The 21881-nt window shown below is 45.1% G+C and overlaps 1 protein-coding gene across 1 annotated transcript in view; it reads left to right on the top strand.

Moving 5' to 3' along the window:
- SLC2A12 (solute carrier family 2 member 12) overlaps positions 1–21881 on the top strand; it is a 58312-nt gene that overhangs the window by 7880 nt on the left and 28551 nt on the right. The window contains exon 2 of the mRNA XM_042987178.1: positions 11744–13075. Coding sequence (XP_042843112.1) covers positions 11744–13075 — 1332 coding nt within the window. The remainder of the gene's footprint in view (positions 1–11743; positions 13076–21881) is intronic.

Below are 21881 nucleotides of genomic sequence, written 5' to 3'. Positions count from 1 at the left end.
GCATTATCAGCAGAGAAAATAGCTTGCGTACAAATTTTGAGAAGACAAAATGGCACATTCAGGGACCTCCAGCTACTTCTGTGTGACGAGAGCACAGAGTTCAAAGAAGGGTGGAGGGCAGAGGACGACAAAGAAATCTGAAGATGTAAGCGGGGACCATATCACAAGACCTTTGTGTGCTAAGTACCATGAGAGGAAGCATTCTTAGGAAGAGACCATATCAGTTTAGAGAAACCAAGCAAGTTTCTGAAAATGATGGTAGTGGGGACAGACTTAGAGAGTTCTAGAAAACCTTATCTGCATGTCAAAATCCTCCAGCTTCATGGGGCCACCATTATTTTAATATTCATTTTTTTTAAATTTTTTTTATTTTTTTAACGTTTTTTATTTATTTTTGAGACAGAGAGAGACAGAGCATGAATGGGGGAGGGGCAGAGAGAGAGGGAGACACAGAATCGGAAGCAGGCTCCAGGCTCTGAGCCATCAGCCCAGAGCCCGACGCGGGGCTCGAACTCACAGACTGTGAGATCGTGACCTGAGCCGAAGTCGGACGCTTAACCGACTGAGCCACCCAGGCGCCCCCATTATTTTAATATTTAAATAAACACAGTTCCAGCCCCCATGAGGCTAAGTCCACATGTTTTCTTACTTGCCGCCCTCGCTGTGCACACACAGAATACCTGAGGAGCCTTGCTGTTCTTCTGATCAACTTCCTGTCTCCACTGGATTCTTAACCTTCACTTCCTACAATTAGGCTTTTTCTCTTATCTTTGCTTTGATCCATGTGCAGATCATGGCCCCTTTTTCCTTCACATTCTCAAATCCCATTCATATAAGCTCTTTGTGGATCATTACTACGATTTGCAGACAGCTATCATCCAAATAAATGTTTGGTGAGCCCATTTTTAGAATTATCCTGTCAAATCTACCATAGGGAATTTCTTGTAAACCAACTTTCCTAAAATCTGTAGGCCTGTGGCCCTTTTGTTCCCTTATCCCTGTCCTCTCCCCCACAACTTGATAACCTGTCTGGACCTTTTCTTCCATTTCTCCATTTTTCTTCCATTTCTTCCATTTCTGGGCATTCTTCGCCAGTCTTTCTTGAACTCTCTCTGTCATACACACATACACACATCCACACACAGGTCAAAATTCTTCCCTTATGTTATATAAAACATCTCGGCCTTTTTTTTTCCTCTCTCTCTCTCTCTTTCCCATAGTCCACTTGTATATTATCAACTTGCCCCATGCACTTCTCCCTTAACATCCAGGTGGCCATGCAGGTATTTATTTTTAGTAAACAAAGTGCATTTCCTAAGAGCTTTACATCCACAGCCTTTACAATATTATTTGTTCTCTTCCCATTGTATTTTCCCAATTTAAAATGTTTAAATGCACTACAGATGATTCCCAGTCATTTTCAAGTATGTAGACCCCTTTAACAACTCCTTAAACAACTTTAGATCCTCACATAATAGTTTCTGCCATCTTAAATTTATTGATTAGAAAATATAGACTGACGGGGGGTGCCTGGGTGGCTCAGTCGGTTAAGCTTCTAACTTCAGCTCAGGTCCTGATCTCACAGTCTGTGAGTTCGAGCCCCCTGTTGGGCTCTGTGCTGACAGCCCAGAGCCTGGAGCCTGCTTCTGATTCTGTGTCTGCCCCTCCCCTGCTCATGCTCTGTCTCTCTCTGTCTCAAAAATAAATAAAAACATTTAAAAATTTTTAAAAAAAAGAAAATATAGACTGAAGGAATGCTACTGTGCCATCACCGGAAGTTGAACTTTTTTATAACTTTTTCATCACATCTGCATACGTTTGAAATCTTCGAGTACAGATACACGTGTTACTATGTTTTCCAACGTTCACTAATTAAAGATTTTGTGAATTCTCACATGTCCATAGCTCACTCGCGCTCGCACACACTGAGAATCTCCGTGGTGGAGTCCTCAGACGTCTCCAGGTGACGTGGCTGCTGGTTTGTTCTCCAGATCACACCCCCTTAACTGTCTGTTGAAAATATCCATAAAAACATGGAAAGAGATGTAAAGTCACAAAAGCATACAAGCCAGATATATTCATCAATGGGTTAGCATTTAACCCAAAGTTAGGTACAAACACGGGCCTGATGTATAAAAGGCAGTAACATTTTAGCTTTGCACAAGCTCCCACTGCACATCCCTAATGGAGAGGATTTTCGGGAGCCAGATATAGGGAAGACATCGCCACAGACCCCTGGGGCCACTCTGGCAGAGGGTCGAAGCTTTGCCGCACGGTCCGATCTTCCCAGGCATCCCGTTGCCGTTACTTCTCTTTCTCTCTCAGGGGCTACAGTTTCCAAGATTTCAGCAACTCTGGGCAGATAGGAAAGACAGCGGCTCACCGAGTTCTGGAACATGAGATCAGTGTTAAGAAGGGACAAAGCCTGGATGAGCCACTGGAATGGTGCCTTCCAGAAGTTGTAGCTTTGCCCGTACTGGTTTTCCAGACTGCTTTAAATCATGCAAGAATGGTATCTCTTCTTCCTAGTCAGGGGACCAAAACATGGAAGCAATACAAGTCCTTCCTCCGTCCAATGGCATCCCACCAGAAAAATTACTTCCAGGCATCAGAAATTTGGCCAGTCGCTCTGCACACCAAGTGCTCCCCCCGGTCTCGCTAAGAGGAGTTCTCGACGGCAGCCGGGTGGCTAGAATAAGGTATGTAAGACACTGAAAACCCAACAGCTGTTCCAACTCCCTTCTCATGTTCTGCCTTTCCTATCTGGGGAGCTAAAATATTCAGAGACTCGCATCTCAGGCTCCCTTGCAGCCAAGTCTGACCAGGGAACCTTCCTCTGCTTCTGGCCAATGAGACATGACGGGAAGTCTTCAGCTAGGTCTGAAAATTAAACTGACGAAGATTAAGAGGGAAAAAGTATCCACGTGAATTTAATGCGAGTTCTACATGACACGGGAGCCCTCGGGAACTAAAGAGTAAGAAATGGTTAAACCTGAGTGTTGTTATGCTCTGTTTGATGAAGCGTGGACAGCCACGGAGCATATGACAGGTCAAGGTGTGTGAGGTAAGTGTTGTGAACTGGGGAGACTGGGCAAGGCCTGTTTGTTCGGATCCTTCGTGGTCTCTCTCTGTCTTCAGAGATAAGATTGTTCCCTTCCTGTGGGTGTGGGGAGGGCACCTCCCATGTAAGGGTGTCACCTGCTTTAGGGGGAAAGGGCAGGGAGAAGGCCAGAGGGACCCTCCTGCTTCTGCCATTTTCTCAAACTCCTTCAGCTTAAAGCATTCAATAAGCCAAGGCACCACATTTCGGGGCTAGCGTATTCTGAAACCCATCCTCTTCCAGGGTGCTTCTGGAAAGTTCCCTCCATGAAAAAAAGAAAGAGGCCTTACCGCAAGCCTTCTTCCACCGTCACTTGCCTTTGAATTTGGTAGCGAGAGAATCTTAAGCCGGGGGCTGTGGCGGCCTCTTTGCACCTATGGTGACAAACCAGGGGCAAAAGCCAACCCTCTGAGGAGGCAGGAACAGAAGGACGAATAGAGTATGAATCCTTGGAGACACCAAACTCAACTCGGTCTTCTCACCAATTAAACAGCGAATGCCACAATGTTTTAAAGCCTTGTTTTTTAGGTTTTGGTTTCCTACAGTCAAAAATATCATAACTGATCTGGGGGCTGGATACAGAGAAAGCAACAAATCTGGCCACTGGCAAGTATGTTCTAAATACAAAGGCGAAGGATGCATTTTAAGATTTCTTTTTATAGGAAACATACATACATTTTTGGAAAGCATCTGTTTTCTGTTCTCTATACATTTTGTAAGAGTAGACTCTGAAAAAAGAGATTAGGACAACGCCCGACGACGAGAACAAATCTAGGTGAAGACAGAGCTGAGGACAGGTGCAGACAGGACAGGCCTGTGTGAACCTGTCATGAGCGTGAGGACATTAACGCTGCCGGAGCAGAACTATATTCTGAGATCTGCGACGTAGGAGAGGCTATTCTAGGTGCACATAAGCAGGACACGAAGACAGAGAGTGGGGACGCCTGGGTGGCTCAGTCTGTTAAGCATCCGACTTCGGCTCAGGTCATGATCTCATGGTTTGTAAGTTCGATCCCCACGAAGGGGTCTCTGCTCTCAGTGCTTTGGTCTCCCTCTCTGCCCTTCGCCTTTCCGTGCTCTCTTTCTGTCAAAAACAAATAAACATTAAAAAAAAAAAAAAGATACAGGCGGGAAATGAGATGAATATGTATAAGTAACACATAAATAATTATTACTAAACAAATAGGGGGAAACCCAAAATACTAGAAGAAATCTTTCCTGAGTAGAAGAACCCAAGTAGAAGCAGAAAAGTGTGGAAGAGACAAGTAGCCAGACTTATCCCAGCGAAAGTCTCACAGTGAAGGAGGGAAGGAAGGACGGAAAGGCAAAAAAGCGAAAAGGAAAGAAAGAAAAGAATGGAAGTCCTGTGAATAATCAGGCAGAAAAAGAGAGTTAATAATAGGGCAAGATGAAGGGAAGGGCTAATAAGCCACTGTAAGCAGCGTCCCCTCTGGGTACCTCCCTAGCCCAGGGAATTTGGAGAAGCCTGGTTTCCGGAAAGTGTGGCTGTATACGTACTACTAAATCAAACCTGAGATTTGAAAAATGAAAAAGAAAGCAAAGTTTCTATCGGTTTTTGTTTTCGAAAGGCCAAACAACAGCAGGTAGAGAGGGAGGCCAAATTTTCGGTTGGGCTGAGTTTCATCGTATGCTAAGGGGGATTGGGAGGCAGGGAGGGGGACTAGATGCAGGCTAGTGCCCAGTATTTACCACCACCAGGGGCCCCACACGTGGTCTAGGGCCCAGAGGCAGCATCCGGGACCTTTGGCAGCTGGTGGAAGCAGCACACCTCAACTCTCCAGGGGCCATACCCTCTGGGCCTGGGGGAGCTCTCTGGGCCAGCGCCCTTCCCCCACGTGACAACCAGGAGTCTGTACTGAGCTCTCCTGGCAGGCCCTGTGTGGGTCCCTTGATGAGTTTTGTCCCTTGACGGCGACAGTCCTACTCTCAAGGCGCTCCCAATCTAAGGCAGGAGACGGGCGCAACTAAATATGATCCAGGGTGCTGTCAGGTCATGGACAGAAAGGCAAGAGAGAGGAGAGAGATTAATGCTAACCAGAGGGCGTCTGGAAAGGTTTTGCAGAGAAGGCAATATTCAAACTGTATCTTCAGAGATGACTCAGGTTTCCCCTAGACTCTGAAGTTAGGGGAGAGACATACCCTGAGGGGGAACAGCTGGAAGAGAAGCACAAGTCTGGGAAAGTGCATGGCATTTTCCAGAAACAGCAAGTAGTCCGGATGGGCTGGGAGGAACCGGTGTCTGGAGACTGTTGTGGGGGCTGAAAACCCGAGTCCCTGACGGGTGCTGCTAAACAGTGAGTCTGAACAGCCAGAGAACACGGGGCGCACGTTTCATAAAGAATAAATATATGAGTGATAACGAAACGGTTTACGGTGTCTCCGGTGGTGCTATATTAACAGGCTAAAAATAGGGCTGAAAGCTTTATAGAAATGCTAATGCTAGGCTGTTCAAATGCTAAGCATTTATGTAAATATGAAGTTGTAAATGCTAACCATTCCATAATACTGTGCCTTAATCTTAGTCTGCCGACAAAACCTTGGGGAGGTGAGGACCGAGGATCAGTGTTCTGGAAGGCTCTTATCCTTCGTTCATTTATTCCACCACTCAGCAAACATTTACTGAGTATTTACCTTGCGCCAGAGACCACAGATGAGAATACAGACATAAGGAAAGTAGAGTTCTTAGACGTTCGGTTCAACAGGTGGAGACAAATGGGTAAATAAGTGAGCACCTTGAACGATGACAGGTGCACTAGAAACACATTCTTTGGGCGGCAGGAGCCCAGGGGGGGTGAGGGGTGAAGCTCGCAAAATAAGGCCGAGCAGGGTGGCCTTCCTGGGGGAGGTGGCGCTTGGGATGACTCTTGAAAGATGAGTTGGGATGGAAGATATTCAGGGAGGAGGAGTGGAGAAAGGGGAGACCACATCTGCAAGGCCATTTGGGGGCCACTGCAAGCTTTTCCCCAAGCAAAACGTGAAGTAGAGGGTCTTTGAAATCTCAGAGGCATTCGCACTGGGGCACGCCGTCCAATTCCCTGGCTGCCTGCCAGAGGAACCTGTGTGTGCACGTTTTGCCGTCTGTTGTAGGATTTAGTGAGCCGACAAGTGTTCATGGTGCGCCCATTATGTACCCAGGCTGGAACAGACATATGGGGTAAGAGAGGAAAGCAGAGAGCAGGCAGAAACGCAAATATTATGGAAAATTGTGTCGTGTGCGAGCCAGTGACAGCGTGGTTTCATGTGAGTCACGACAAGCGGCGGACAATGCAGCTATTGTGGCCTCGCCTCGCCTGGGGAGGCTCCTGCCCTTTGTGCCCTCCGTGTGGGTCTCAGTGCACGTACGTGAGGCCCCGTGGCTGTGATGGCATCTTCCGCAAATGCTTTTACTTCCTTACCTTGTAGCACAGGCGTCGTGGCTTCAACAGGGACGCTGCTGGACCTAGCGAAGCAGCAAGGCAGAGAAGTAGGCATGACCCAGCGGCACTGCGGGTCCCAGGTGTGACTCTGCACGTAGTTGCCATTTCTGTGATGTCCACGAAAGGCTGGGAGTTCCCTGTGGCCCCTTTGGGGCCATTTCCTTGAATGTTAAGGAAAGGCCCCCATTGAGCAAGGCCGTGAGCAAATGGGATGGAAATGCTAAACGTCACCATGAACGTGAAGTGCAGGGTGTTTGACTTCAGGGCTGGGTGTTCTTTGAAAAGGCATTCATCAGAATTCCTCATCCTGCCCTCTCCTTCAGGACCGGCTGCTGCTTCTGGGTCCAGCGAGCTGCCCAAACTCTCTCATCTGTGTTTAGGCAGACCCCACCTGCCTGCGACGCACTCTTTCCTCCTGTTCATGGCCAGATTTCTTGAAAAAGTTATTTCTACCTTCTGGCATCCGTAGAATAATGTCTTGCTTTTATCATCATCATCAAAAAAAAAAAAAGTCCACTTTTTATGTCTCTTCACTGTTTTTTTTTTTATGGTAGATTAGCACCAGGAAAATGTCCTGTCGTGGAAGTCCTGAGGTGTCACAGGGCTACAATCTAGGGTGATTAGGGACTAACCTTCCACGGGCTCATTGGAATTCAAAATCCCAAATGGGCAGCTGGAGACTGTAAGGGAACTTCAGCAGTAACAAGGAGCAGCACCAAGATGAGTGAAATTTGTTTTGATCAGGATCCCTTAAAGCATATCTCAGGGAGGACAGGCCCCTCAAATGAAATACACACAGTTAAGCCCTTAGCTTAATTCTGTGATATATCACCCCTGTTGGTATGCCCCCTGTGTGGGAATAGGGTCATAGAATGTCCTCTGCACCCTTTAAGATTTTAAAGGCCAACTCCCTAGATAGACAGACAGAAAGATAGATATAGATAGATAGATAGATAGATAGATAGATAATGTTGTGATATATAAAAAAATTTTTAAACTCAGGGCGCCTGGGTGGCCCAGTTGGTTGAGCGTCCAACTCCAGCTCAGGTCATGATCTCGTGGTTCACTAGTTCCAGTCCCATGTTGGGCTCTGTGCTGACAGCTCAGAGCCTGGGGCTCCCTTCAGATTCTGTGTCTCCCTCTCGCTCTACCCCTCCACTGCTCATGCTCTGTCTCTCTCTCAAATAAATAAATAAATTAATTAATTAATTTAAAAAAACTTTTACACTTGTAATTTTGTAAAAAGACTTTTTAGTAATTCGTATGGAAATAAAGTTATTGTAACTCTGAGGAATTATACTTAGTGCTAGCTGCTGGGTATCTAGAGGGACCTTGACAAACTGGGATGGTTTCCAGACCCTTTGCACACATCCCAATTTGTCCGTGTCCCGTGAACGCTGACTAAAAGAATCAGCATATGAAGCTAAGTCCAGAAAGTGGACGAAGAAGCTGCATCTCTCTTCCGTCAGGAGCATTTCCCCCACAGTATAAGGAGCAGCCTTTGTGACTTGCCCACCTCAGACTCTGTCTGAAGTAACATGATAGAGCATCAAAGGAAGGGAATCTGGTACCTCAAGAAGTCTTTCTTTTGGTAGGAAAACACTATCTCCCAGCTAACAAAGGGGGGAAACAAGAGGGGAAGGAGAGGGCGAAGTGGCAAGGGCAATCTTCTGCCACTCAAGCAGTTGCAGCATCTATTCTGCCATGCCCCTGACTCAGTATCCCCTTATTGCTGCCCTGTGTCACTCTAAATCCACTCCTGGGGTGCCTCCCTCAATCTGCCTTACAAGTGTTTCATTCTTCAATGTCGTTTATTTTTTTTATATGAATAGCAGAGGCCAATTGCCAAAACATATAAAAGCTAATCAATATGTCAAAAGTAGATAAAATTGGGGGGCCTGGGTGGCTCAGTCAGTCAAGCATCTGGCTCTTTATTTTGGCTTAGGTTGTGATCTCACAGTTGGTGGGTTCAAGCCCTACACTGGGCTTCATGCTGACAGTGTGGAATTTGCTGGAGATTCTCTCTCTCTGTGTGTCCCTCCCCCACCTCAAAAATAAATAAAATAAGAAACTTAAAAAATAATAGATAAAATGAACAGTGGGAGATAGAGATACGAAGTAATACAATATTCTTATCAAAATGTGAGAATTTGACCCGATTCTCCTTGTCATAGAGAAATATGTTGCTGAGGATTTCAAGATCACATGGGGGGGAAATATGTGGAAATTTAGCACATGAATGATCTTATAAGAGAGTACCTTTTTTGTTGTTGTTGTTGTTGGTTTATTTATTTTGAGAGAAAGGGAAAAAGTGGGGCAGGAGCAGAGACAGAGGAGGAGGAGGAGGAGAGCCCGATGTGGGGCTGGAACTCACGAACCATGAGATCATGAACTAAGCTGAAATTGAGAGTCAGATGCTTAACCAACTGAGTCACCCAGGAGCCACTATGAGAGACTACTTTAAAGCCATTTTGCACGTAAAAACTAAAACACTGCATAATAAATAATAGATAATAGAGATATCACCAGAATTTTGGGTTTCTTGGGGGCAACTATATAACTACATCTGGTTGTCCTTATTTCCCTCTCTCTCTCTGTGTCTCTCTCTCTGTGTGTGTGTGTGTGTGTGTGTGTGTGTGTGTGTGTGTACTTCCCACTACCTACAGAAATATCTTCCATGTACTGGTGCTAAATATTTGTTTTTTACTTAGCTGGATAAATTGCTAATTTAATTTCACTTTAATGGTTTATGTTCACTATGCTCTTGAATTACTTTTATTTTATTGTGGGTTCTTGCATTTTTATTTGCTCCTCCATCTAAATGTTCAATCCTTTTTAGATTTATTTTTTGAAGTCACCTATGTCCCAGGATCCTGGAGATGTAAAATACCTTGGGTATTTCTGGTGGGAAGAGACTCAGACCAACTTTATTTGACCTGCTTCACTTCCTAGAGTGAACATCATTTTTAACCGCCCCCGCCCCCGCCACAATGACAGACTTAAATAGCCCTTGCTCAGCCTGTGATAATTGTGTGCCTATGCACATTTCTAGTCTATTCTGTACACATCTCAGTTCTGTTCCTTCTCCAACTCCTTTGCTGTTGTCTGTCTTCTAGATGTTGGCATTCCCCAGGTCCCAGGACTACTCCTCCTTCTTCAGCTCTTCTCTTCACCTCCCTACCTGATTTCATTCATTCCCCTGCTTTTAAATCCCAAATAAATGCCGCTGAATCCCACGTACATATTTGTCCACAGGGTATTGAACATTATAAAATCACTCAACCAACAGGTCAAACCAGGAAGCCATCTTGGGCTCTGGCCCACCTCTTCTCCTTCTAACTCCCAATTCACAAGCAAGTGTAGTTGGAAGTAATAACTTCCAAATTCACTCTTTTTTTTTAATTTTTAATTTTAGAGAGAGAGAGAGCACTTGTGAGCTGGGGAAGGGGACAGAGAGGAAGAAAAAGAGAGAGAGAGAGAGAGAGAGAGAGAGAGAGAGAGAATCTTAAGCAGGCTCCACACTCAGTGCAGAGCCCGATGCAGGTCTTGATCCCATGACCCTGGGATCATGACCTGAGCCAAAATTACGGATTGGATGCTCAACCAACTGAACCACCCAGGCACCCTACCTCCAAATTAACTCTTGAATCTGTCTACGTGTCTCCAGGTCTACTCTGAACATCCAAGCTACTATCATCTCTTGTCAACTCTAAGGCAACACACTTTTCTCTGTTACCAGTCTTGCTTCTGGAAGAACTAGTCTGCACCCAGCAGCAAGAAACTTGGTGTCAGTCCCCCCATGCTATTCGGTGTGCATTGGCCCCATTATTCTTGGAAAACAATACTTCTACTGTGTCACTGTGGGACACCTGGGTGGCTCAGTCAGTTGAGTGTCCGACTTCGATTCAGGTCATGATCTTGCAGTTTGTGAGTTCGAGCCCCACATCAGGCTCGTTGCTGTCAGCCTGTCAGCACAGAGTCCATTTCAGATCCTCTGTCCCCCTCTATCTGCCCCTCCCCTGCTTACGTTCTCCCCCCAAATAAGTATTTAAAAAATAAATAAAAGGTGTCACTGTGGCTTGCAGGGCTCTGTTTGAAGTGTGCCCTCTGTGTCTACCCCGATTTACTGGATCCTATTTACTTCTCCAAGCTGGGGTTGCACCCCACATATGATGTACTAGCTGCCCAGCAGTTCCAGAATTTGCTTTCCTGTGTCATGCCTTTCAGTTGCAAACTACTGTTTCCTGTGCCTGCAGTGCTCTTCCCTGCGCTGCCCTCGGTTACTTTTTGTTTCGTTTTGTTCCCGTTTTGACAAACTACAGATATACACATATAATAAACACCCTCCTACCTACTTCTGAAAATTAATGCCTGTTAACATTTTGCTATTTTTCCTCAGTTGTTAACATTAAAATAACAAAACAAGACGAAGTCCCTTTTGTCCTTCTTCCCCCAAGTCCTATTCCCCTTCCTCCGTACTCACAGCAAGGAATGGATATTGTTGGTTCCCTCCCCTGCATCCATTTCCTTCTTCCTTCTTTCTGATACAACCTTAACTTTGTTAAGGCATACGTGCGCGTGGGCGCGCACGCGCGCGCACACACACACACACACACACACACACACTACCCTCATATTTCAGCAAGAGCCAACTGTAGCCAGATGTGACCAAGGAGAAATGAGGGCAGGTTTCCTGGAGGTTGTGGTTCATTTTTCCCCAGGTTACACAAGGGGAAGCCTTTAGCGCTTCTGGAGGTTTCTACCCTTTCTACTCTGCCTTGGAGGTTTGCCTTTAGAGAAAAGCCTGCCATGGGGCCCGAGGAACTGGGCTGGCTGAATTTCTGATCCAACACCAAAGCAGGAACCCAATGGGGTTGCTCTTGTTTGTTCAGTCTTTATCATCTATCATCTGCTTATCTTGCGTAGCTGTCTGCTGGTCACTGAAAAACAACAGTGGCACCACAAATAGAAGGAAATGACTTCCTAAATGTCCTCACCCCTCTCCTCCAAAAATGAAAGAAAAAGGATATTTCCATTTATATCTAATCATTTTTGTTAATATATTACTTTCCTATATTAATGTGTGTGTGTGTATACTCAGTGCTCCGAAAAGCTTACGCACACAAGCTTGAGTCTCCATTCAGACATAAAATGTTTAAACTAGTGGTGCAGAACTGACCTCTCTGTCTCTCCTCTCTGCCTGTAGGTTGCGGCATGTTTACTCTCCTGTCGTCCGTCACTGCTGCTGTCAGTGGCCTCCTGGTGGGTTATGAACTTGGGCTCATCTCTGGAGCCCTTCTGCAGATAAAAGCCTTATTAGCCCTAACCTGCCACGAGCAGGAGATGGTTGTGAGCTCCCTCCTCATGGGGGCCTTGCTCGCCTCTCTCACTGGAGGGGTCCTGATTGACAGATATGGACGAAGGGCTGCCATCATCTTGTCATCCTGCCTACTTGGACTCGGAAGCCTGGTGTTGATACTCAGTTCATCTTACACGGTCCTCATAGCGGGACGCGTTGCTCTAGGGGTTTCCATTTCACTCTCTTCAATTGCCACATGTGTTTACATAGCAGAGATTGCTCCCCAACACAGAAGAGGCCTGCTTGTGTCACTGAACGAGCTGATGATTGTCATCGGCATACTTTTTGCCTACATCTCAAATTATGCGTTTGCCAATGTTTCCCATGGCTGGAAGTACATGTTTGGCCTTGTCATTCCCTTGGGAATTTTGCAGGCAATTGCAATGTATTTTCTGCCTCCAAGTCCCCGGTTTCTGGTGATGAAAGGACACGAGGAAGCTGCTAGCAAGGTTCTCAGAAGGTTGAGAGCCATCTCAGATACAACTGAGGAACTCACTGGGATCAAATCTTCCCTGAAAGATGAATATCAGTATAGTCTCTGGGATCTGTTTCGATCAAAGGACAACATGAGGACCCGGATAATGATAGGCCTAACATTGGTATTTTTTGTGCAAGTCACTGGTCAGCCAAACATATTATTCTATGCGTCAACTGTTTTGAAGTCCGTTGGCTTCCAAAGCAATGAGGCAGCGAGCCTCGCCTCCACTGGGGTCGGGGTCGTCAAGGTCATCAGCACCATCCCCGCCACTCTTCTTGTAGACCACGTTGGGAGCAAAACCTTCCTTTGTATCGGCTCCTCTGTGATGGCAGCTTCATTGATGACCATGGGCATCGTGAATCTCAACATCCCCATGAACTTCACCAATATCTGCAGAAGCCATAGCCCTGTCAACCAATCATTGGATGAGTCTGTGTTCTATGGGCCCGGAAACCTGTCAGCCGGTGATGACACTCTTAGAGAGCTCTATAAGGAGCTCACTGCCCGCAGCCAAAGCTCCCTAATGCCCATGAGAAATGACGTGGATAAGAAAGGAGTGACACACTTGCCAAATACTGGACTGAGCCAAGCTCAATACCAGATAGTCACAGATCCCGCGGATGTCCCAGCTTTCTTGAAATGGCTTTCCTTAGCCAGCTTGCTTGTTTATGTTGCTGCTTTTTCCATTGGTCTAGGACCAAGTAAGTATCCCATTTTTTATTCCTTCCCTCTTTGCCCTTATGAATGCTAACTTGTTGCCTTTGGCCATCAGAACGTCTTAGGGCTATGGTACCTTGCACATGAACCTACTAGACGTAAGATGGGGATAATACTGGCCACCTGACATTTCTACTCATGTGGAAAGTATGCTTGGCTCATACCTCTCTTGTGAGATGTGCAGGGCTGGTATTCAACAGAAGGATTAGTTTTCCATTATCTGTCGCAGGAGGATAATTTAGCAGCAATTGATTGGGGATAAACCAGACCTCAAAAGATGAGTATTGTGCAAGAAATGTGTGTTTTATGAAAGCAGTTTACTGGAATAACATTTTCTCCCATATCATTCCTGAGTATCTTCGTGAATGGAAGAAAAAAATCAAGCTTTTAGATTTTCTCAAAGACACACTGGTGGATGCATTCAGTAGTAATGAAGAACAGGGAACGATGAGTTGGGAAGGAGGGTGGATTATTCCTGTAAGTACTGTATGTTTTATCACCAGAGTAACCTCCCTGAGCACTTTACTCATTAAGCAGGAGAATGGGAGTCAAGTTACTCCCATTCAATACAATATAAACAATTTACAGGGAGATAGCTACACGGTTGTTTAATTTTATATAGCTGGTCTAGTCCAATGACAAAGTTCAAACACCTCTCTTGAGCAAACTCTCTACGGTTTTCTAGAACAGGTTGTTGGTAGCAGTTCCTTGTCTTTTAGCCTCACACACAAAATCCAAACCTCTCTTTAGGGAAGTATAAGTCAACTCTTACAGCTCTCCGTCTCCCCCATTCTTTCCCTCTTTCCCTCTTCCTTTCTTCCTTCCTCTCTCCCACAAAGTTTTTCTGTTGTTGTTTACAAGGATCAGGGACCCAGCAGAGTTGCTCAGATAAAAGGAAACATTGGGGCTTAAGAACATGAGAAGACATTGGTCATGTTGAAGGAGAGGGAATCTCATGGACAAATTTAGGTTTCTGGTTCCAGGACCTGACAATGTTCCTAGAAAGAAAGTCACTTTAGGGCTTTTGCTCTGGTGATCTACTGTTAGGTCATTAACTATTCATTCAGGTGATGTGTAGCAAGTGACTAATTTTTTAATAGCAAACAACTATGCTAGATGTTGAGGAAATCGTAATGAACAAGACAGACACTGTCCCTGTCTTCAAGGAGATGATACTTGAATTAACTGAACTATATTTCCTGTGTCTGCTTCTTTCTGGTCAGCAACCAGCAGATTTGGCCTCCTTAATCTCAGTTAATTAATATCTGCATTTACACATGACTTATATGGCCTCTACAGCTGCTCTCTTTCCTCACTTTGAAGCCTACTCCCACATCTAACCGAGATCAGTCTCTAGATATTGATTCTTTCAAATTCCAGAGAAAGAGAAGGAATCTGATGGACTCTGTCCTTTGCGACGCAGTCATAAGTGGTTGTGCAGGACACCTCTAGGCCACATGGTCCCAACCATGGACGACCAGAGCTGGCCCTTCATCTGGCGCTGTGAATGGATGGATTTCCTTCTAAGGGACTGTGCATGGGCAGATACGAGTCAATTCTACAACACCATCAGCCTCTGACCTCTCTGACTTGTTTCTGAACCCGGGCCCTCCTTGTTAAGACTTAGCAATGGCAAATATTATTAATGAACAGTTTCCTGAAAACAGGTTTCGACTATTATTTCAGGAATCAGGCGTCTTGGGTGTGTATCTGTGGGACACTTATCTTAGTTAGTTCGGGTTGCTATAACAAAAGACCAAAGACCGGATGGCTTAGACAACAAACATTTATTTCTCATCGTCTGGCGGCTGGCAAGTCCAAGATCAAGGTGCTGGCAGGCTTGGTTGTTGGTGAGAGCCCCCCTCCTGATTTGTGATTGGCCATTACCTTCGTAGTGTGCCCTCACATGGCAGAGGGACAGAGAGAGAGACAGAAACAGAGACAGACAAGAGAGAGCTAGCTAGCTTTCTCATGGCTCCACCCTGATGACCCAGTTACCTCCTAAAGTCCCTACCTGCAAATGCTATCCCATTGGGAATTAGGATCTCAACATATGAATTTTATGGGGAACACAAACGTGCGTGCGGTGCAGACAATACTTACGTGGTTACTCTGATGCATAAAGCTAATGAAATTCGAGAGAGCACCTTACGCTTTTATTCTCAGAAGCTCCTTGAAGTCCACCAGAAGGGCAACATGTAAGTGTTGTCTCGTACCAAGGAACAACTCAAGCTCCTTTGTGAACTTTTCCATATGAAGGAGTACAATAAGTTTTGCTCATGTGATAAACTTCAGGTGGTATTGTCTCGTTGATTTCCTTTACCAGCATCTTTTTTTCCTATACGTTCATCATATAACTAAAAATCTTCTTTACATCAATTTTCTTGATCCAGTCTTTTACAATATCAAGAATCAACTAAGAATCTAAGGAAAGGTGAGCAAAAAGAAAAGGATGCTTTTCTTGCTTTAAGTCAGAGAAACTTTCAGGTGAACAGAGGTGATGATATGGTACATATTATATCAGACATTGATCATAAACCACCAGAACCCACATACTCATGGTATGAGCTCCTACTTCCTTTCTGTCTTTAGTTTTGGGGTAACTTTGAAAACACGCAGCAAATTCTCCGTCACTAGCTTCCCATTTGATACATTATTGTATTAGAGCAAGAATTCCCCTTTTCAGCAAACTCCGTTTGATTTTGGAAGAAATTATTGGGAGCTGTTTGTTATTTACCCTTTAGGATTCTTGAAATCGTGTTCTCTACTCATTCTTTCAAAATATAATTTAGGCTGTAGATCCAACTCATACGTTTTGACACCTATTAGGTCAAATACTGTGCTAGGAAGGTTTTACATACTTTGAAGTATTTCGTTTTACCTTCAGGACAAGCCTGTGAAGAAAGAATGGCCACCAAATTTTACAAATGACGGTACTGGGTCTCACAGAGGCCAACGAAGTGACTTGCTCAAATAATTGAAAAGACTCATCTTCTGAAATTCAGTGTTAATCCTTGTCCCAGGCAAGAATAAGCAGGCCTCTGTTGGTCTCGAAAATAAATGTTAATTACTTTTAGTTCCGTCCTCCATGAGGACGCTGTAGAGGCAAGAATGAATGGAAATTGTGTGTCATTGCCCATCACATGAGGCTGTTAAGTGCACCACTCTGCATTTTATGCAAGATAGAGACAGTCCCTCTTTTTCGGAAGCTCTGCTGGGTAAGTGAGCATGTACATTTATCAGGCTGAGCTGCAGGATAAGAGAGAGGGAGGGTAATGATAAGAACACAGAAGTTTCTGATGTGTACTTACTTGAATGACTGAAGTTGACGAAGATAATGTTTGCTGGTTGTTTGGTTAGATTTCAAGCCCGGCCCTAACAAAGACTGAAATAACAGTGAATTCAACAAGATAGGAGTTTCTTTCTCTCTCGCTTAGTGACTGGGCAGTTCTGGGTGCTGTGGAGGCCTCCACGGTCAGGTACCAGAAGCCCCTAGATGGTGTCCCCCAAACCTCCTTGTAGCTAGTACTTCCTTCTTGGTTCTCTGTCCATCATGCTGACTCTTTAAAGATGCGTTTTAAAATTTCATCACCCTTTTCTGATGGCTAATGGGCCCTTGGGAATCAGTGGAAGACACAAAGTACAGTCAATTAGAGGGAGGCGGGGCATAGGAAGGCCTGGGTAAGGAGGATTGTGAGCAGCTCTGTCGGGGAAGCAGGACCACTGTAAGTGATAGGGGACAAGGAACTTGTCACAAGGGTTGCCCCTCACACAGGGCCCCAGGGAAGAAAGGATGGCCTCAAAGCCACGACAAACTGGAATCCGCGAGAAGAAACTGGAGCCCACGTCTGTCTCCCACCACATCGACTCTGGTGATGCTGGCCACCCGCAGAAAAGCGGGTGTCCTTCTCCGTAGAGCCCTGACAGCAGCAGGAGAGGCCAGAGGAGGAGACTGGGTGCCATTGGCTAGTCCTCACGACCAGCAGGGAAAGGCAGCCGGTCACAGCCCTAGTGACGTCTAGGACCCAGCAGAGGCTCTGATGTGTCACTTTGGCCTTCCAAGCCTCGTGCAAATTTCTCTTCTGGCCAACCCTCACCAGAACTACCCAGGGGAGGGAACTCTGGGAAACATAGTTCCAGCTCAGCTCAATGGACGCAGTACAAAACCGCCATAGTAATGAACTCCGGACTAAGAAAGAATAGATGTGAATGTGGCCAAAAACATTCCAGAAGGTCAAGAGCCCTGAATGCTGTCTTCAAATGCCGTGATAGATATTTATTTCTGTTAGATATTGTTTCTCTTATTCCTGTGATAGATATTTCTTAAGTTGTTAACATGTATGACTAGCTTCCATTCCATCTACTTCTAAAAAAGAGGTGAGATCATTAAATTAATGTCTCTTGGCTTTCGTTTCTTTAGCTATAAAACAAACAAAAAAGACTCTTTTGCTAATGCATTATAAAAGCCTCCACATCTATTTTCTCAGGAATGTTCATTATCTCCCGGCAGCTGATGACTCTCACTTATCTCTAGTTCTATCGTGTCACAGGGCTTCGAGCTCCTTTTTTTCCTAATGAGTACGGGATTTTTCCACTTTGATGCTTCACTGTAAGCCCAATGCAAGAAGCTCAGCGCTGAATTCTTTTCTCCCTGAGACCAGGGGGAACGGCCCTTTCTTTTCCATGCTGTCTGTCATTCAGTCTGATGCTCTGATGCCTTTTCCCAATCCAGTCAATGACCCAACGCTCTCGCATTCCCGCTCACAAATGCCTCCTGTGTTGAGCTTTTCCTTCCCGTTTCTGCCATCGTAGTCGACCCCTTAGGAGCTCGCTCTTTGATTCCCGGCAGACGCTTCCCGTAATTCTCTTACATTGCAGATCCTTCCCATGCCCTCCCGTCCAACATAGGGGCCCCCTTAAATACCTTGTTCCTCGTATCACCACAGCTCACAAATCTCCCATGGTTTCCTGCTTTCTACCACATCGGAGAAGTCCAATGCCTTTCAAGATGAAACGAAGATTAGACATTCCCTAGTCCAACGTATTCCTTTTGTAGAAAAGAAAGAAGTCCATGAGATTGAGAGCACACAGACGTGGGACCAGATCGCCAGGCATCTGGAGCCTCATCCGTCCTCTTTCTAGTACTCCCTTCCCCACCTCTCAGGGAAAGATGGTATGATTTCCAAGGCCCTCCATCATCTTCCCAGCTCCATTTTGTAGCCAGTGGCCTTGTGCTCCGGTGCCACCACTCATACAGAAGCACGTGTAGACTCCGAATGGACGGCAAAGGGAGGGGCAGCCCTGCCCCCGTGTAGTGAGGTCACGCTTTACCTCTCGGCGCTGCTGTGTCTCCACGGCTCCACACCCCGGTCGAGAGACACATGCCCTTGTTATGGTTCCTTTTCCTCCCCCCTCCCCTCTTCCCAGATCCCGCCTATCTTTAGAGCTCAGTATAAGTCTCGTCTCCTTTAGGAATTCACTCGGTTTCTTAGAGGTCTTTGTTTGTATGAACTACGAAGTATTTCTAGTGTAGAGCGGTCTGGTCCGGGGCCACGGAAGAGCCTGAATGTAAAATCAGAAAAGCTGGGTTCTTCTGATTCCAGCTTTTCTACCTACTGGCCGTGGGATCTTAAAGCCATGTATCTTCTCTGAAGCCGATTCTAATCTATGAATTGTGCATAATGACCCTTGCTCGATCTCACAGGGTAGAGTGAGTGCCAAGTGAGTTGAAGCACGTGCGACTGTTTGGGATGCTGTTGAGTCTGGTGTAAGTGGAAGTCACATGTGTGATAACACCACTGAGGCCTTAATGATGAAGTGTGTTGCTTCGTTATGTTTGTTTTGGCTTATTAAGCAAACATCGTTATTAGAATAAGGCCTTTGGGGAAAGAAATGACATCTCATGTTGTTTTTTTCCTTCTCCTCCTTTAAGTGAGCACTACATAAGTCTGTTTGAAAACCATGAAGGAAGGCATGTGTGTTTCTAAGAGGAGGAGTTGGGGAAAAGGAGTTTTAAAATGAGATACAAATATAAGAAAGGTCTCGAAGTGTGGTTTTTACGTGTGTCAAGCCTTCCAGGGCAGGCGAGGCACCGTGTGAGCTATCCCTGCTAGCCACCATCGCGAGGCTCTTTGCGGAACAATCCATCACTTGGGAATATTTCCAAAAATCTCTTTCTGGTTTGGCCCGTCAGATACAATATAGGGAAGTTAGGAGGCCTTGAAAAGAGGTAGTGGGAGGCACTTAGGGCTTTTCTTTGTCAAGTCGTGAAGCATTATTGGGGAATTTCAGACTCAGAGTATCTAAAAGTCCCCCCAATTTTTCTTGGACATCTCTACCTTTTGCTGCTAGAAAGAGAAGAGAGTTCTTTCTGCTAAGGAGGTAGAGAATCTCATGGTTGAAGGAGGTTTGGGTGTGGGAGAAGAAATGACCCTTTGTCTCATGGTTTCCCCAGCTTATAATTGCAGTTCCAAGGACTGAGCTGGGTGACATGTAGGTAACAAGATATGGGTTCAATTACTAAGAAAAGGAAAAGTGTGGATTTTGGAGTAGGGTGCTGCATGGAGGTGAATCTCCACTCTGCTAGCTGTGCAACCTTGAGGAAGTTAGTTAACTTCTCTGTGCCTCATTTTTTATCACTTGTAAATATGGATATGATTAATAATTAAATCATAGCCTTGTTAAGATTAAATCGGCTCATAATAAAGTCCTTAAAGACTGGCACTCAGAGTGCCATATAAGTACATGTTGAGTAAAAGAAATAAATAAGCTTAGGGGTGCCTGGGTGGCTCAGTCGGACTTCGGCTCAGGTCATGATCTCGCGGTTCGTGAGTTGGAGCCCCCACAGGGCTCTGTGCTGACAGCTCAGAGCCTGGAGCCTGCTTCGGATTCTGTGTCTCCCTCTCTCTCTGCTCCTTCCCCACTCATGCTCTGTCTCTCTCTGTCTCTCAAAACTAAACATTATTTAAAAAAGAAAGAAAGAAAGAAAGAAGCCTAAAGATTGGGTATTCACTCATGAATCTGTGGGGGCACGCAGTCTGAGGCAGAATCCCAAATCTTCCCCTCTGGTGAGAACCAATGGTTATTTCATACACGTGGTTTGGGTTATTGATTCTTCTAGAGTTTTCAGAAGGGATCTGGTAACTGTCTTTTTTTTTCTTGCCAAGAGTCAGTCATTTATGTCTGTATATTATGTTGTAGTTTTTTTCTTTTTAAAGAAAACATAACCTAGGAATCCCAACTTGGTCACCAAAATTGTATTCTAGATCATTAGTATAAACCTTGCAAGCCAGTTGGAGTTTAAAGATTTTTATTAGGAGCAAGGTTTTCATACCAGATCTTGAATGCATAATAAAACTTACTAATCTGATGTGATTATTGCCCAGGTATTTCATTTAAAGAGTTTATTGCTTGTAATAGATGCAAATCCTTTGTGTATAAAGGGAGTTAGCTGCTTTTCTAAAGTAAAATTGAAAGCAAGATTAAACTGTTTTTATTAAGTCTTCTTAAATCTGGATTGGCTTAGAACAACATTCCTTAATTGTATTAGATCACAACATAGTTTCTTCAGCCAAAAAAAAAGTGTTTCTATTTTTAGGTTAAAGTACATGCCCTACATCATTTTATTTTCTGGTCCTCTGTTTCCCTCCGTGTAACATCATAAAGCTTGGCCTAGAATTTGAATTCAGAAGGGGGCATGAATTTGGTCGGTACCAAGTAATCTTATGTATTTTATTTTATGCGTCTAATATACTATTCAGGGAAGGAATCCGTAGTCTTAATCCGCTTGCTGAAGGGCTCATGGCCTAAAGTCTCTGCCTTCCATTTTTCTGTTACTCATCCAAAAACTCTTCCATCAAAAGAAATCAGGATATAGACGCCACTGCTGCTATTAGAAACATTTATTTAACATTCTACTTTCCATACCTCGTTTTTCACTTTAAAATACGTTCAAAATCGGAATCTTACCCTCTCCTGTGCTTCTCGGGTGGTCCTGATCGTCACTTAGCTCCTTCTAATTACAGAATATTTGTCCATCATGGTTCCAACTTCAGGGTTGAACCAGAGGTTCCTTACACCGTGAGGACATAGACCCACAGGAAGATTTCTCTTTGACTCACGTTCAAAAGTAAAGCACAGATGAGCCCAAACCCGAGGCGTGGAATTATTAGCTCACGAGTTCGTTTGAGGTGACATTTGTGTAGAAACCCAGCCCTCCTTAAAGTGGCCACCGTAACACAGAAAAATGTGTGTGGCTGTTCTTTTCACAATAATTAGGGCTTTTTAAAATCCAAACCTTCCTATGTTCATAAATTAATGAATTAACTTCTTCCATCTCGTGACTAGTCTCTATTCATGAAAGCAGATGGAAGGAATTTGTCCGACGTCACATGCTAAGTTCGGTAATGAGACTGTGGCTGTTATCTTTTAACTACCTTTGTATTCACCCATTCAAGCACAACCTTACACTGCAGGCTGAGTGACAGGTGCCACCAAAGCGCCTCCCAGAGCCCTTCTACTAAATAGGCAGAAGTGCCAGCAAGAAAGCGACTTGCGGGGACCCAGAGGAGGAGGGAGAGGGAGGAAGCAGCGATTGGGGGGGGCGGTCATCAGTTCACTCGCTTATGCGGCATATGTGTATTGCTCACCCATGACATACGGGGCTCAGTGGTGTGGCGATTCGGGGTGGGTGAGCGAGGCCCACGATGTGCCCTCGTGAGCCCAGTGATGGGGACAGGCAATAAGCAAGAAAATGACTACATGCGTGATACAGTGTCAAGAGGAGAGAAA

This window comes from Panthera tigris, chromosome B2 (assembly GCF_018350195.1).
Source record: "Panthera tigris isolate Pti1 chromosome B2, P.tigris_Pti1_mat1.1, whole genome shotgun sequence".
In the NCBI taxonomy this organism is placed as follows: domain Eukaryota; kingdom Metazoa; phylum Chordata; class Mammalia; order Carnivora; family Felidae; genus Panthera; species Panthera tigris.
This window is presented reverse-complemented; position numbering and strand designations above follow the sequence as displayed.